Source organism: Microcebus murinus, chromosome 10, assembly GCF_040939455.1.
Source record: "Microcebus murinus isolate Inina chromosome 10, M.murinus_Inina_mat1.0, whole genome shotgun sequence".
NCBI lineage: Eukaryota > Metazoa > Chordata > Mammalia > Primates > Cheirogaleidae > Microcebus > Microcebus murinus.
Window position 1 is genome coordinate 4,237,343 of NC_134113.1, and position 16,954 is coordinate 4,254,296.

General features: G+C 47.9%; 2 protein-coding genes across 2 annotated transcripts in view; one reads left to right on the forward strand and one right to left on the reverse strand.

Annotated features, from left to right (window-relative positions):
- Positions 1 to 367: 367 nt before the first annotated feature.
- On the reverse strand, positions 368 to 12,515 carry RIBC2 (RIB43A domain with coiled-coils 2). Its single transcript, XM_020287823.2, has 7 exons — positions 12,167 to 12,515; positions 10,586 to 10,667; positions 7,379 to 7,723; positions 4,401 to 4,519; positions 2,897 to 3,124; positions 1,481 to 1,647; positions 368 to 654 (listed from the first exon to the last, which is right to left on the reverse strand). The coding sequence occupies exons 1-7, from the start codon at positions 12,278 to 12,280 to the stop codon at positions 576 to 578; spliced, it is 1,134 nt and encodes a 377-aa protein (XP_020143412.2). The 5' UTR covers positions 12,281 to 12,515; the 3' UTR covers positions 368 to 575.
- A 57-nt stretch (positions 12,516 to 12,572) lies between these two features.
- SMC1B (structural maintenance of chromosomes 1B) overlaps positions 12,573 to 16,954 on the forward strand; it is an 89,565-nt gene continuing 85,183 nt past the window's right edge. Inside the window, 1 exon segment of the mRNA XM_076007828.1 lies at positions 12,573 to 12,732. Within this exon segment, the coding sequence (XP_075863943.1) occupies positions 12,624 to 12,732 (109 nt within the window). The 5' untranslated portion in view covers positions 12,573 to 12,623.

Here is a 16,954-nt window from a genome sequence, read left to right on the forward strand (position 1 = left end):
TCCAGTGAAGTGGCTGAGAGCCAGATTCCCTGGGTTCAACACCAAGCTCTGCTACTTCCTAGCAGTGTGATCTTGCCAAGTCATTTAATGTGTCTATAGCTCAGGTTCTTCAACTAGGAAATGTGAGTGGTAAAAATACCCACCACCAGCTGTCGTGAGGATCACATTAGCTAATTCTACACAAAGTGTTAGGAACGATGCCTTGCACATAGTTAACATATGTAAGCAGTAGCCGTTACGGCAGTTCAACCTAGAGTTTCAGTAATACACAAGCCCACCTCAAATACTCTCTCTCTAGAATGTTCCTGAGCAAGCCCATGCCTGCTTCTTCCCTGCACCCACAGCAGCAGGAGCTGCACTTGAGAGCTTTGCTGAGCTGAGTTTAGTTGAACAGAAACTAATGTTCCTTACAGAAACACAAAGGAGAGCTTTGGTAAATGTTTTGTCCACAGTAGACAATTAAAGTTGAAGAGTACTTCTGGACCAAGGAGTATACTTTTTTAAAAAAATAAATGTGACTCTTTAAGGTTGCTGTAATTTATACATAAATGAGGGGAATGAGGATGTCTTTTTCATTATCGACCTCTTGAATTAAATTGTTTGAAGTAATCTTCTGTGGGTTGACTTCTAGAGACTTCATTCATATATTTTTTCCTGATAAAACAAAAGGAGAAAAAATGATTAGTAAATATGTTTACTTTGAAAACACTCTACTTTTTTTCCTAAAAAGCCACAAACTTTTTATTAGTGTATTATCCCCAAGATAAAGAATACATATCAACTCTAATGAGCTCAAAAACATGACCCACCTCAACTGCTTCTCAGCAGTGAGGTTCATTTGACAATCACACTGCAGTTAGAATAGGGACTGGCACCAGTGAAACTTGCAGATATTGTTAAATTAAATTTCCATGGGTGTGAGTGTAAAGATGCTTTGCTCATCCCATTTGATTAGTCATATCATCTCTTAATGCTCCTTTTAAGCCCCTAACAGAGGTAAGGACAAGAGATGGGCCCACCGGTAATCAGACCTCTGATTGGAGAAGATACCAGTCCTTTCTGAGTTCAAGCCAAGAGCCTGAGAAATAGATAAGTAAATACTGTGTTTTCAGTTGCAAGCTCACCTATTTATCCACATTTCTTGTTGCTGGAACTCTGAACTACTCTAGGGGTCCTGTCTGTAACCCAGAGACTCCAGGCTTGTTCTGGGCAGCCCTGGAGCCCCTCCTTGCAGTGATCTCAGCCTGAAGCCTCCCCCTTCCCGACTCTCCCAGTGACTTGAAGCCCTTCCCTGGGGCTTCCGGTGCTCTCCGTGAGCACACTCCGCATGCGCAGCAGTGACCTGTGGGTCTGCCAACCCTTGTCTGAACCTAGAGGTCCCTGGTGCCCAGGTGAGGACTGTCCCAGGAGTGGTGTCCGCTCCCCAACCTTGAGCCCACAATCCCCAGCCCCTCCGCCGGGCCACCCACAAGGCACTCACTGCAAGCACTGCTCCCTGGCCAGGCGGAGGTTGCTGCTGTCCAGAGCCCTACGCAGGTCTCGCTGCTGGCGCAGCTGTTGGCGCTCCAACAGCAGGTTGGCGCGGGCCCCCTGGATCCGCCTCCGGTCCCAGTCCATGTCTCGCTGGTACTCTTCCTCCTGGAGCCTCTGGAGGGAGGAAAGATGACTCACCTTTCCTGAGCCAAAGAGCCCCTCCTCTCATTTTACAGATGGGTAAACTGAGGCTCAGAGACCAGTGTCATGCAGGAAGCCCTCATTCCATGTGGCCCAGCTGTTCCCCACCCTCAGAGCTGTGGGCCATCCTCTGACTCCTGAAGAGACAGTAGGGGCTCAATTCCAACAGTGGCCCCAGCCCCAGCTGCCCATGTGCAGGCCTGAGTCCTGGGTCTTCCCTCCTTGGATCCTCAGGAGGGTTCCCTCGCTTGGTCAGCAGTCAGATACCAGCTCCACAGGCACTGCGTGCTGCTCCACCTGGCTGAACTAGAACTTGCTGATACCACAGCCCTACCCAATGACAAAAAGGTCACAATCCTGGGGGGAGGGGCAGCCTGGCCCCTGAATTTCTGCATTTCAGCTCATTCCTCACTGCCCTCCACGTGGCTCTATGAAAACCATGAAGCCCTAGAAGAGGAAACTGGAGTAGACCAGAGGGAGGGAGTTGTGCCTGCCCTCTCATACTCCCATGTGGATTACTTTATCAGTGCCCCTTCTCCCTAGTGGACAAAAGCAGCAAGCTCACTGGGTCAGGGCTGAAGGTAAGTCCCCTCCACCCCCTTCCCAGGGTTTTAGGGCAGAGCCTGCTCCCACCGGTTGAGCAGGGGTAGAGTGTCCAGTAGCCCCACAGGCCTGGGTCAGCCCCTACCCAGGACTGAAAGGCAGGCTGGTGCCCGGCTGGGTCACCTGTGAGGCAGGTCACCTGGCTCCTGTGAACCTCAGTGCCTCCACCTATAAAGTGAGGCTGTTTGAAGGACCTTGGGTCATCACACAGCTGCTTGGTCACAAATACGAAATGACACAGGACACACTCCCCCGGACTAAGAGCAAAGCAGACAGCCCAATACTCTCTGCATGACCTCAGTTTTCCCAACTACCTCCACGCACATAAAAGGGGGTGGGAAGAGAGGACACTGAAGGGCACGGCAGGGCGGTATTTTTGAGTGGGGAGATTTAATGTGCTGTTTTTCCCTTTGTGCTTTTGTATTCTTAATTTCCATATGGGATTATTAATATCTGGCTCTTGTCATCCCACCCACCCCCACCCCCTAGAATGAAAACTCCTTGAGGGCAGCTTCTAGGGCAGAGTGCGACAGCTGCTGTAACTAGATCTATGCCTGGAAGGCAGGGGCAGCACAGAGGCCCAGTCTTTGGGCTGTGCTAGGAGGGGTGGGACAGGCACCAGCTTCTCCTGGACTTGCTGTTTCTGAACCAGGCGGATCTGCTCCAGCTGCTCCTGGGTCATGCCCTTCCAGCGGTCCAGGATCACATGGTGGGGCCCAAAGGAGCTGGCTGCCTGCTGCGGGTTCTCAGAGAGCAGGGACCCATGCAGGAGGCTGGAGATCTCGGCCAGGTTGTCCTCCTCTTCTTGCTTTTTCTCTTGCTTTTTCCTTGCCGCCGACTCCATGGCCTAAGCAGGGGAACACATTAAGGAAGATACTCTGACTCCAGGGGATTCTGGAGCAAATGTACAGATAATTTCACTGGGCCCTTGGAAGAAGGATGTGCTAAAAGCAGCCAGAGTCTGGGGGTGGGGGTTAGACTTGTCAGGCATGGATGTAGGTGTATTCTTGGACCCCTGGCTGCCTGAGCACTGCTGGGTGGGGGTCAGGCTGAGGGGATCACTACCTGTTGGGTGTGTACATAAGACTTCCAGATCTTTGTCCCAGTGTGCCAAAGCAGGGAGCTACTTCCCTGGCCTAGTGACTCTGGGTGTCTTGTTTTGCTCTTTGGTCCTTGCCATCACTGGCAGTTTGCCCTCCTCATTCCTCTCCCTGCTGTGAAAAGCAACATTCTTTGGTCTCCAGGATTTGTGATTGCATACCCCTATTAGTAGAACATTTTTGAGCTTCTGTCTCCAATATATACAGTTCACAATGTGATACTACTATGCCATAAATAGAACATGTGCTTTATCAATTACACACAAACACAGGAATAAAAGTGACGAGGCTAAAAATAAATGTGTTGCAAAGTTCTAATGTTTTCTTCTATGGATTATCTTGCACGGCAAGCCTTCTTTGGAGACTATAGTTCTAGGTGACAAGCTAATCTGATAAACTAATCCAGGCCAAGCCTGTGCCCACCCAAGAAATATAGTTGCATCTGAAAAGAAAACCTTGAGGGGTGGGGTATAATTTCCAAAAGGAATAGAGAACTTAAAGCAACTTTAGCATGGGGTTGGAGGGGAGAGGACTGTGTCGGAGGAAGTGGGCCAGAGTTTAGATAGGAGGAGGCAGCTTCAGGAGACACCAAAGTCTGAGCTAGGCACCATCATCATCATCACCATTACTCCCATTAATGGGCAGCTGTGTACCTCTTCTTGGCAAAGAGGAGCTCTGAGTGGTGCTAAAGAACTGCAACCAGTATCAGGCATCGGAGCAGTGCTGGGGTATCAGTCTAGGTAGGTGTTACTGTCCTCATGTTACACAAGAAGAAACTGAGGTTTAGAAAGGTAGGTGACCTCCCCAGCTTGCATGGCTCCTAGATTCAGAACTGAGGATGGGGACTGGGTCTCATCATCTTGTAACTGGGCAGCTCCTGTTGGGCTCTGCCAGGGTTGGTGGTGTGACTGAGAGAGCAGGCTGACTGGGATCCCAGGGACCTTCCCAGGGAGACCAGAGAGCCCCAGGACACTGCTGCGTGCTTGTCCTCCCCTCCAGACACTGAGCTGGGGGGATACATACCTGGTTCTTGTTGAATTCTTTCACAGCTGCACAAACTGCCTTTTTGGTGGCACTTTCCAGCTTCTGTAGGTGCCTGGCTGTTTCATCAAACTGCAGCATTGTCTCTGTGTAGAGGTTCTCTGAAAGGAGGCAAGATGCAATCAGACCGAGTTGCCTACCAGGAGCGCCTTCCCAGGCGTGCTGAGCACCCTGCAGTGTGGTTGTTCTGCCTTCACCTCTCACCATGTCCTCAACCAGGAGAACAAGGGAGGGAATGATGACTATAGGACCTGCCTTCCAAGGCTACAGGGAGAGCTGGATAACAAATTCAAGTAGAGCTCCTAGACGGGTGCCTGGCACTCAATGAGTGCTAGTGATCAGTACTGTGGGTGGGTGATGTCTGCTGTGGTTCCAGGATTGGCTGATGGTGTGCTCCTTGCTATCCCTGTTCTGCCAGGAGGCAGCTACATCCTAATAGTGGACAAGGAATGGGGAAGCCCAGAAAAAGGGGCTGTGGAAACCAGACAGGCCTCCATGGAGGAAGGGATGCCAGGTTACAGATATTTGTAGTATGGCAATAGGACTTTGCCAGGCCAGCGGGGTAAGGGAGAGGAGGAGGAGGAGGAGTCATCAAAGTGGAAGGTCCAAACAGCAAAATGTAAAGATTTGGAGTCGAACAGAGCTGGTTCACATCCCAGCCCACACATGCCCTAGCTCTGTTAACCTCAACTATTACTTAACCTCTCTGAGCCTCTGTGTCCTTATGGAGGCAGGACAATACCTGCTTGGCAGGGTTGTTAAATTTTTAAGAAAGGCATTGATCAGAAGTTTCTTCATTCCCAGGGAAAGAAGAGCTATGAGGGAAAAAAATGAAAGAAAAAAAAAATAAAATAAACGAGAGAGAGAGGAAAAAAAAATACAAAAAGGGAGAAAAAGAAAAAAAGAAGTTTCTTTATTGGTATTTGTGCTTGTGGGTCTCCTCATTACCTCCAAAAACAAACACCAAACTCTTTAGCTTAGAATTTCTGGCCTCTGTGCGTGTCAAACTCATCTCTCATCCTTCATTTGTTCATTCATTCATTCAACATACAGCCTTTAAGAGCCTGGCATAGGCCGGGCGCGGTGGCTCACACCTGTAATCCTAGCACTCTGGGAGGCCGAGGTGGGCGGATTGCTCGAGGTCAGGAGTTCAAAACCAGCCTGAGCAAGAGTGAGACCCCATCTCTACTATAAATAGAAAGAAATTAATTGGCCAACTAATATATATAGAAAAAATCAGCTGGGCATGGTGGCACATGCCTGTAGTCCCAGCTACTCGGGAGGCTGAGGCAGGAGGATCACCTGAGCCCAGGAGTTTGAGGTTGCTGTGAGCTAGGCTGATGCCACGGCACTCACTCTAGCCTGGGCAACAGAGTGAGACTCTGTCTCAAAAAAAAAAAAAAAAAAAAGAGCCTGGCATAGGCCACCCACTTGGCTGGGAATGCAGTACATAATGGTTAATAAAACATAAAGGTTTTTTTCTGCCTTACTAGAACTTGCTGTCAAGGAGATGAGATAACAGGAAATGTATGAACCCCAAAATAAATGTGTTAATCCAAACTGTGATAGGCCCATAGAAGAAAGGATGCAGGACTAAGAGAGAAAATGCTGGGGACACCTCACTTAGGTAATTGGGGGCGAAGAGCAGGGTGTTACTGGACTTGCACTGAATTTGACAAGTGTATTAAAGACACTAAAAGCAATTGGATGTATTTATGAGTCTGGATTCAGGGAAGAGGCCAGGCTGGACATACACACTTGGGAAATGATGGCCTATAGGTGCTATTTAGAGCCTGAGACTAGATGAGATTACCCAGGGATGAGTTTAACAGAGAAGAGAGGCCCAGAGAGCACTGATACACAACATCTAGAAGTTCAGAAGATGGGGAGAAACCAACAAAGGACTGGGCAGGAAGAGAATCAGCATGAGAGTGGTGTCCTGGAAGCCAAATCACATGAATATTTTGAGGAGGAGGTGATCAACTGTATCTCATGCTGCTGATAGGTCCAGATGGAGATCAAAAACTGACCTTGGATTAGGCACATTGGAGGGGCCTGGGGAGGTTGGCCAGTGCGGTTCCAGTGGAGGGAGGAGGGCAGAAGTCTGGTAGGAGTGGTTCAGGGAGAATGGGACACGATGATTTGGGGAGATATCACTCATGGAGAGTAGAGTGAGAGAAGAGGAATCTGGGAGGAGGATGAACTGATCAAGGAGACTGTAAATTAGCAAGCAGAGAGGAGGGGCTCAAGGGGACAGAGAGCCTTGCTCCATCCCAGCTCCTTGTTTTGTCTCCATCTCAGCTCATCATCATCATCTCATCACTCGCTGATATGCCCCCTGGGAGCAAGGATGTTGTGGTCTTTACTGCTGTGTCTTCCTGGCACAGGAAGTGGCCAGGAGGCTCAAATGCCACTAAGAGTATGTGTGGAAAGAACTGGTAGAGCAGAACGCCAATGGCTTTAGTGAAAGTAAGGTTGACTGGGTCTTCTGCAGCTCCCTCACAGAGAGAGGCCATTTCACGCCACAGAACCTTTGCCCAGTAGGTTCCCTGGGGAGTCCTGGTGAGGACATGTGACCACCACGCCCCCACAGTACCCTGTAGGAACTTCTACCACAGCACCCAGGAGAGTGGGGCGCGGGGGGCTACATATTTCCCATTCATCTTCCCAGCAGACAGTGAACGCACTGAGGGCAGGGACCCATTCGTAGTTACCTCTGTGCTCCAGCACCCAGCTCAGGCCCTGACACAGACACATGCTCAGAAAGTGTTTCCTGCATGACTGACATGGGACTGGAGGCGTTTCCCTCTTAGGGTGCAGGCTCTGACTTCTTTCCCCATATGGCCAGAGCAGCATCTGGCTGGGCACATTAGTAGGCACATTAAAAACAAACCCATAAAAATTAGAGGTTGGTTTGCTGAAGAGAGTATTGAGACCAATTTGTCTCTTTGTTTCATTACCTGCACATTTTTGGACAGCACGGGCATTCCTCCTTTCCCTTTGCTGTTGAAAGGACCACTCTCTGTTTTGCTCCTCTTGGAATTTCTTCCTTTCGTAGAAGTTTAAATCTTCTCCCATGAATTTCTGCATTCCTGATACTGTATTCCGAATATCATTATCTGACTGCCGGGCTGGAATATCTTTCTTAAGGGATAGGGGGTCAGACAGATCAAATTCACGGCGAGTTTCTGGCTTCTGAAATCTCTGTTGGAAATCATTGATAGCTCTACAGAGATTTTTCTTATCTTTCCTTTCCCGTTCTTCTAATATGCACATGATTTTGTCATTATGCCTCATTTCAGCAGCTGGAAAAGACATAAGCTTAAGATTCAGACAAAAAAATAAACTTGAATCCACTTTAAAAACTAATTTTTAGTGATTGTAAGAGTAATACAACTCTCCAAAAGAGTCACACAACCATTAAAGGATCAGTATCTGGAATACACAAAGAGTGCCTACAAATTCATCAAAAAAACCCAACCAAAAATTGGGCAAAGGATAGGAGTAGGCAAATCACTATAAAGAAAACTGAGTAATCAATAACTTGCAAAAGGGTGATCAACCTTACAAGATGGGAAACATCCAATGAATTTGAGGCAAAATATTTACAATGCTAACAGTAGCACATACTAGTAAGAATGTGGGGAAACAAGATCTTTCATTTACTGCTTATGGGAGCATAACTAGGTACACTTACAACAAAGCAATTTGGAAATATACCATAAAACTGAAAACATGCCTACCTATGACCTACCAGCTCCACCTGTAGGTCGCTCTCACATGTGTGCTAGGGACATAATGCATGGACAGTCATCTCAGCAGTGTTTGCAATGATAAAAAATCTGGTCAAAAAAATCTAAACCACCATCATTAAGGGAATGGGTAAAGAAATTGTGGTTAACTCATATAACAAAATGCCATAAAACAATTAAAATGAATATTCTCTATATGTCGATCACTGCTTAGTTTCAAAAATAAAACTGAATGAAAAACATATGCTGCAAAAGGATCTATTCAATAGGATACCAGCCTTTTTGTTACAAGGAGGTCTGTTTGTTGTCTGTGGCGAATGTATCTTGCTGTCACTCTGTAAACCTATCTTTCTCTCCTCAATGAACCTTGTTTCATGCTTACCTTGTTTTTGGTGTCTGTCATTCTTCAGCCAAGAGTCCACCAAGAACTGAGAACAGACAAAAATACCAACCCCTAACCCTGACACTTTAACTTCTGTGACTCTTTTCCATGGTTTGCTTCCAAACTTTCTGTCCTTCTTTATCAGTCTTCTTCCATTTCTTAAATATTGGAGAGCCCCAATGCTTCTCCCGGAACCTTCTCTTTTCACACTTATTTTTAGCCTTTTTTTGACATCATGGAACTCCTGGAGAATGTGATAAAATCCAGGAATCTTCTGAGGGGAGGGAATATTGCAGATAATTTTAGGATTACATGGACATCCTGAAGTAACTGGTAGACCCCCTGGGGGTCCTTACTCCTCAGGTTAAGAACTACTTTTTCATGGCTTTAACTACCATCTATGGTGCTTGATAACTCTCAAATCTTTTTTGTTTAGCCTGGATCTCTCTCTTGATCTCCAGACTCACATATCCAACTGCTTACTGTACTCCTTTGCCTGAAAGTCAAACAGGCACCTCAAACTCATCATGTCCCAACTGAGCTCATCTCTCCCCATCCTCCCAATAGTTCTGTATCCTATGGTTTCCATTTTGGTGAGTGACACGATCATTCAACCGATTGCCCAAGTTATAAAGAAAGGCAACGATCCAGACTTAAAAAAAGGGAGCTATTCAATAGGATACCATTTATGCAAGTTTTAAAGCACACAAAAATAATTTATATTGTTATGGATACATATGTAAATAGTATAAGTATAAAATGTTTGGGAATGATAAATACTCCTGAGGAGGAAGGAAAAGAAAAATTATGAGGTAAGGAATAGCTTTAGCTATACATATAACACAATTCTCAAAATGTACTATTAAGATATCTGAATGCAGTTTGGCAAAATGTTAACATCTATAATAGTCTGGTGGTAGGTACATTATGTGTCTGTCACACTGTTTTTGTAAGTTTGAATTACTTTATAACTAAAAATAAAAAAGGTAAAAATTTTGGAAAATACAGAACAGTATAAAGGAGAAAATAAACTTCACTTATAATCATAATTCTATCACTCCAATATCACCATTGCTAACATTTTGATATATTTCCTTTCTTCTTCTAAGCATATTTTAAAAACTTAGGCCAGGCGTGGTGGCTTACACCTCTAATCCTAGCACTCTGGGAGGCCAAGGTGGGTGGATCATTTGAGCTCAGGAGTTCCAGACTAGCCTGAGCAAAAGTGAGACCCCGTCTCTACTAAAAAAACAGACAGAAATTAGCTGGACAACTAAATATATAATATATATATATATAAAGTTAGCCGGGCATGGTGGCACATGCCTGTAGTCCCAGCTACGTGGGAGGCTGAGGCAGGAGGATTGCTTGAGCTCAGGAGTTTGAGGTTGCTGTGAGCTAGACTGATGCCACTGCACTCTAGCCCTGGCAAAAGAGTGAGACTCTGTCTCAAAAAAAAAAAAAACCTTAATTGATAGCTTATTATATGCATAATTTTGTATCCTGCTCTTTTTCTATTTTAAAAATCCTTTGGTGCTTTAAAAAACTGAAATCAAAAGTTACTAAAATTGCTGGACATGATAGGGGAAATAAATTCTATTTTTCTATTTTGAAATTTTGATATAAGACCTAGAATGCCATTATTTGAATCATGTCTATCTCTTCAAGGGCGTGAGCTTGGGCATGTTTGTCATCTGGTGTAAACTGCTGTCCTCCAAGAAGGCCTTAAACTTTTGGGGCAGAGAGAGAGAGACAGAGAGAGAGAAACTGTGTGTTTAAGACTTTTCCTACCTGTTTTTTTAAGAAAACAGAGAAAAACATACATTTATCCTAAAAATATATTTTCTGCCATCTACATTAGAATTCACCAGTTGTTTTTCTTTTAAGAGAAAAAAAAGTAGCGCATTAAGTTAATCGAGCACAAGAAATTTTAAAAGGAAGAAGAGTGTGAAAATGACGATTATTTACATAAAGACTGGAGTCTAAAGGCACACAGCTGTATACCAACAGATAAGCATTCAGGAAATGCTCACCAAAAGTGTCATGTCTAGCTTTTTCAGTTGCTTCTTTTATCTTCTGGTCACGAAGCTGAAAATTCCAGGCTTCTATGTCTCCCTGGGAATGTAAAACCAAGACAGAAGGGTTAGAGCCAGATAATTTTGTTCTGTAGATAAGAATCCTACTTATCTTTTTGGACTTGCTCCACTATAAAAGGGTTGTCTTAGGTACATACATATCAGGTCTTTCATACTTGGATGCTTTTGTTTACACTCTTTGGCTCTCAACTTTACCCTACCTCTCCTTCCCCCTTTCTCTTAGTTAACAAATACTCATCCTCAAAATATTCCTTAGACATCAACTCCTCTGGGAGGCCTTCTCTGATTCTTCCCCCAACCCTCAGCCCCAGTCTGCGCTCAGGTGACACCCCAGTGCTCATGTCGCTCACAGCACTGATTCCACTACATTTTAATACGATTTTTTTTTTCATTTCAGCTTCACTAAAGGAATTAAAGGATTAATACGATTTTAATGTAACTTGCATTTTAATATTTTAATGTCTGCCTCCTCCCCTGGGCCATGAGCTCTGCAAGGTCAGGGACCGCCTTATTACTCATCTCGACCTGGCTCAGGCTTGGCACAAAACAGCAATTCCTCTGGTACTTGTCAAGGGCACGAACAGAAAGGAACCCCTGGTAATGTAAAAAAATCTGGTTCGGAGGGAGGAGAACCGAGATCTAATCTCTGTTTCCCCACTAACTCCAGGCAAGCTGCCCTCCTCTCTGGGTCCCCAAGTGCCCATCTGTCAAGTGACAGGGCACACTGTTTGGCCTGTTAAGGTCTCTCCCACCTTGGGCAAAGTCAATACGGTCGAACTGTTCCTTCCATGCCGCCCATGCCCTCACCCTGGTGAGCTTGCAGCTGTGCCTGGGTCAAAAGTTTCTTTCCTAGCAATATGGAGATACCTTAAAGCGATACAAGTGAATCTACCATTTGATCCAGCAATCCCATTACTGGCATCTACCCAAAAGATCCAGTGACACTCTACAAAAAAAGACACCTGCACTCGAATGTTTATAGCAGCACGATTCATAATTGCAAGGCTGTGGAAACAGCCCAAGTGCCCATCAATCCAAGAATGGATTAATAAAATGTGGTCTATGTATACCATGGAGTACTATTCAGCTCTAAGAAACAATGGTGATATAGCACATCTTATATTTTCCTGGTTAGAGCTGGAACCCGTACTACTAAGTGAAGTATCCCAAGAATGGAAAAACAAGCACCACATATACTCACCAGCAAACTGGTATTAACTGAGCAGCACCTAAGTGGTCACATAGGTACTACAGTAATAGGGTATTGGGCAGGTGGGAGGGGGCAGGTATATACATACATAATGAGATGTGCACCATCTGGGGGATGGTCATGCTGGAAACTTGTGGGGGGAGGGGGAAAGGGGCATTTATTGAAACCTTAAAATCTGTACCCCCATAATATAACGAAATAAAAAGAAAAAAAGTTTCTTTCCTAAAGTTCGCGTCTCCTATCCCCCGCCCCCCGCCCCCGCCCCTCCACACTCGCTCCCCCGCTTTCCCTTTCGGCCCGGGCCTCACCCCAATGATCCGGTTCCTGGCGTTGAAGAGACGTTCCTGCCTGCACAGGTCCGCGTGTCTCCTTTTGGCCAGGTTAGCGGACCGCTTCAGATCACTGGGCAGCACCACCTCCATGGCTCTGGGAACCGACGGGAAATTCTACGCGGTTTTCAGAACATGCAAGGTAAGAATAAAAGACAACAAAAGGCAAGCAGGCTGTACCCTAGAAGAGGCTGGCGCACTCGGAGGTCGGGCCGGTGGCACAGGCATCTGCCCCGCGACTCTCAGTCGGGCTTTCCCGGCGCCGCCGACGCCGCAGAGATGCCGCCACCTCGGAAACGCCAACAACTCCGGTTGCCAAGGAACCGCGCCGCGCTCGCCGCGGGCTCGCTCCCGTCTCGCGAGATTTGGCGAGGCCCTTCCCGCGCTTTTTCTCGCCGGCGTGTGGGGACGTTGCTGAGGCGCCGAGGGCTCAGCCATGGGCCGCTTGGAGCTGCTGTTCGTGGAGAACTTCAAGTCGTGGCGGGGCCGCCAGCTCATCGGCCCCTTCAGGAGGTTCACCTGCATCATCGGCCCCAACGGTTCTGGTAACTGGGCACCTCGGGGCGGGACCCGAAAGCCTCCCCGCGCCGCGGGCGGCCAGGCGGCACTTCGCCTGAGGAGACGCGAGGGGTGCCACGCGGCCTGGACGGCGGGCGGCTGTTGCGGGTGCCACTCCGGCGTCCTCCGGTCCTGGGCCTGGACCTCAGCCCTCGCCCTGCACCCCACGTCGGACCCGGCCCTCGCCCTGCACCCCACGTCGGACCCGGCCCTCGCCCCCGCCCCACGTCGGACCCGGCCCTCGCCCCCGCCCCACGTCGGACCCGGCCCTCCCCCCACCCCACCTGAGCCCCGGCCCTCGCCCCCACCTCACATCGGACCCAGCTCTCCCTCCACCCCACCTGAGCCCCGGCCCTCGCCCCACCTCACATCGGACCCAGCCCTCCCCCCACCCCACCTGAGCCCCGGCCCTCGCCCCCACCTCACATCGGACCCAGCCCTCCCCCCACCCCACCTGAGCCCCGGCCCTCGCCTCCACCTCACATCGGACCCAGCTCTCCCCCCACCCCACCTGAGCCCCGGCCCTTGCTCCCACCTCACATCGGACCCGGCCCTCCCCCCACCCCACCTGAGCCCCGGCCCTCGCCCCCACCTCATGTCGGACCCAGCCCTCCCCCAACCCCACCTGAGCCCCGGCCCTCGCCCCCACCTCACATCGGACCCAGCTCTCCCCCAACCCCACCTGAGCCCCGGCCCTCGCCCCCACCTCACATCGGACCCAGCTCTCCCCCCATCCCACCTGAGCCCCGGCCCTCGCCCCCACCTCACATCGGACCCAGCCCTCGCCCCCACCTCACATCGGACCCAGCCCTCGCCCCCACCTCACATCGGACCCAGCCCTCGCCCCCACCTCACATCGGACCCAACCCTCCCCCCACCCCACCTGAGCCCCGGCCCTCGCCCCCACCTCACGTCGGACCCAGCTCTCCCCCCACCCCACCTGAGCCCCGGCCCTCGCCCCCACCTCACATCAGATCCAGCTCTCCCCCCACCCCACCTGAGCCCCGGCCCTCGTCCCCACCTCACATCGGACCCAGCCCTCCCCCCACCCCGCCCTGGCCCCTGCCCCACGTCAGACCCAGCCCTGCCCCCACACCACCTAAGCCCCGGCCCTAGCCCCGCACCCCACGTCGGGCCCAGCCCTCCACCCTCCCCACCTGAGCTCTGGCCCTGGCCTGCACCCCTGGGTACCCACCATTATCCTCCGCCAGGGCCTTCTCCTGTCCCAGGCCTGGACCCCCGCCCTCGCCCCCGCCCCACCCCAGCCCTACACCCCGCAACCCCGGTTCTGCCCTGGCCCTCTTCTCCTTGCCCTCGCTCCTCCAGCGCTGGGGGCTTCCTCTCTTGCTCTGAGCCCTAGCCACTCCTCTCCGTCCCCTCCACTTCTCATCCAGAAATTGAGAGGAAGATTCTCGGAGGTCGTTGGTTCTAAGGAACCTGGACAGCGGTTTGGATCCAGGGAACCTTTGACCCAGGAATATAGTGATAATGGCCCTGTTTATCGAGCTTTTCTGAGTTCCTGGCACCACTATTTTTGTTTAACCCTAATGGATAGGTGCCCCCCCCCCATTTTATAGTCAAGGAAACTGAGGTCCAGAGAGGCCAGATGACTTGCCAGGGTCACCCAGTGAATAAAGAGCCTGGACTTGAGCCCAGCCTGGCAGGCTCCCCTCTATGCTGGGTCACACCACCGGAGGAGCAAGGCCCCAGCAGATGGAGTAGGACCCAAAGTGGCAGTTACCTCCGTGCCTCTTCTTTTGGTTCTTTCAGCTCAGATATCCTTTCTTAGCTCAGAAACCAGATTTGAGTTGAAAGTTAACTGTTGCCTCGATAAACTAATTTATTTGACAGATAAGAATAGAATAGTTAAATATATGCTGTCCTGGCACAGGAAATCTGGAGTATATTTATTGTGATGTGAAATTTTTGTTGCCTTATAAAAGTAGCTGCTGTTCCGTATTTTCTTTTGCATTTAGTACATGTAAAAGAATACCTGAGCTTAGAAAAAATCGCATAAGTGATGGTTTCCTTGCCTTTTGTGTATTTCCTGATTCACACTTTACCAAAAAGACATTGAAAAGATGATGAAATACTCTTGCATTCTTGCCCTAACTAACCTTCTTAACTCGTTTATCAGGAGGTCACTGGGCCCATCATTAGTTAATTTTCAACTTTTAGCTTATGATTATGTGAAAGGTTGCCCAATTATATTTTAAAAATCCAATGGTGGGATGCTTAGAATGAGTATCTACACAAAGTCTTGAACTTCAGTCAGCCTAAACTATATGCCCATTACCATTCAAATCCTGTTAAACTGATGTTTTGAACCTTTTTAAACTAGTGCCAAACTTGTAAAAAATAATCTTACTCTTGTTTTTTTTTTATAAAACAGAGTCTCACATTCTGTTCCCTGGACTAGAGTGCCATGGTGTCAGTCTAGTTCGCAGCAACCTCAAACTCCTGGGCTCACCTGAGTAGCTGGGACTACAGGCATGTGCCACCATGCCCAGCTAGTTTGTTTTATTTTTGTTTTGTTTTTTTTTTTTTTAGTTGTCCAGCTAATTTCTTTATATTTTTTTAGTAGAGACAGGGTCCTGCTCTTGCTCAGGCTGGTCTTGAATTCCTGAGCTCAAACAATCCACCTGCCTCCCAGAGTGCTAGAATTACAGGTGTGAGTCACCGCTCCCAGCCAATCTTATTCTTTTTCTTAATTGAAAAATACATATTGTGGGCTAGGTGCAGGGGCTTAGCCTGTAACCCTAGCACTCTGGGAGGCCAACGTGGGAGGATTGCTTATGGTCAGGAGTTTGAGACCAGCCTGGCCTACTGAAAACAGACCTACTATAAACAGAAAAATTAGGCGGTCATCATGGCATACACCTATAGTTCCAGCTACTTGGGAGGCTGAAGCAGGAGGATCACTTGAGTTTAAGATTGCAGTGAGCTACGATGACGCCACTGCACTCACTCTACCTGGGGCGACAGAGTGAGACCCTGTCTCAAAAAAAAAAAAAAAAGGCCGGGCGCGGTGGCTCAGGCCTGTAATCCTAGCACTCTGGGAGGCTGAGGCGGGTGGATTGCTCAAGGTCAGGAGTTCGAAACCAGCCTGAGCGAGACCCCATCTCTACCAAAAATAGAAAGAAATTAATTGACCAACTAAAAATATATATACAAAAAATTAGCCGGGCATGGTGGTGCATGCCTGTAGTCCCAGCTACTCAGGAGGCTGAGGCAGGAGGATCGCTTGAGCCCAGGAGTGTGAGGTTGTTGTGAGCTAGGCTGACACCACCGCACTCACTCTAGCCTGGGCAACAAAGTGAGACCCTGTCTCAAAAAAAAATAAAATAAAATAAAATTGTGATTTAAAATGTATCTTAGTTTGTCTCAGAAGGAACACTAAACAAACAAACATAACTTAAGGTTATTGTGAAAATACGTTTATAAATTTCTCTTGCCCCTCCCTGGGTCTTACATGCCTTGGAAGCTCCACACCCCTCTTGAGAATGATTGGTAACCCAGAGACTATGCCTGTAGCCACATAATGCCAGTCATTAATTATTTAAGCTTTGCCTTAAATACCATCTCTCCACAACAAAAATTTCTGGTTTATTACTGGATTTTGTTTAGGCTGTTCATATTTTCTTTGTTATGTGAAATTCCAAACTCAATACTTATCCATGACTAATTTAATGGGTGATGTTTCATTTATATTCTTTTGAACTCTTGTTAGTAGATCTTTCTTTAATCTCACAGAATTACTGGCACATTCAAATAGATTTTGTTAACCAATTGATCATTTCCTGTTAAATATTATAATTTAGTTGGTCCTTTTTTTTTTTTTTTTAAATCTCATTGTAGCCTCAGACTCCTAGGCTCAGGCAGTCCTGCCTCAGCCTCTCGAGCGAGTAGCTGAGACCAGAGGCATGTGCCACCATACCCAGATAATTAAAAAAAATTTTTTTTAGACATGGGGTCTTGCTGTGTTGCGCAGGTTGGTCTCAAACTCCTGGCCTCAAGCAGTCCTCCTGCCTCAGCCTCCCAAAGTGCTGGAATTACAGGTGTGAGCCATAATGCCCAGCCTAGTCATTCTTTTTTATAATAATTTCCTTTTGTCACCACCTGCCAAAACCTTACATTTTCTCATTTGTTTGTTTTTAGTAGATCTAATTTTGTTTTTTGTTGGTAGAGGAAAAATTTCAGTTTTAATCT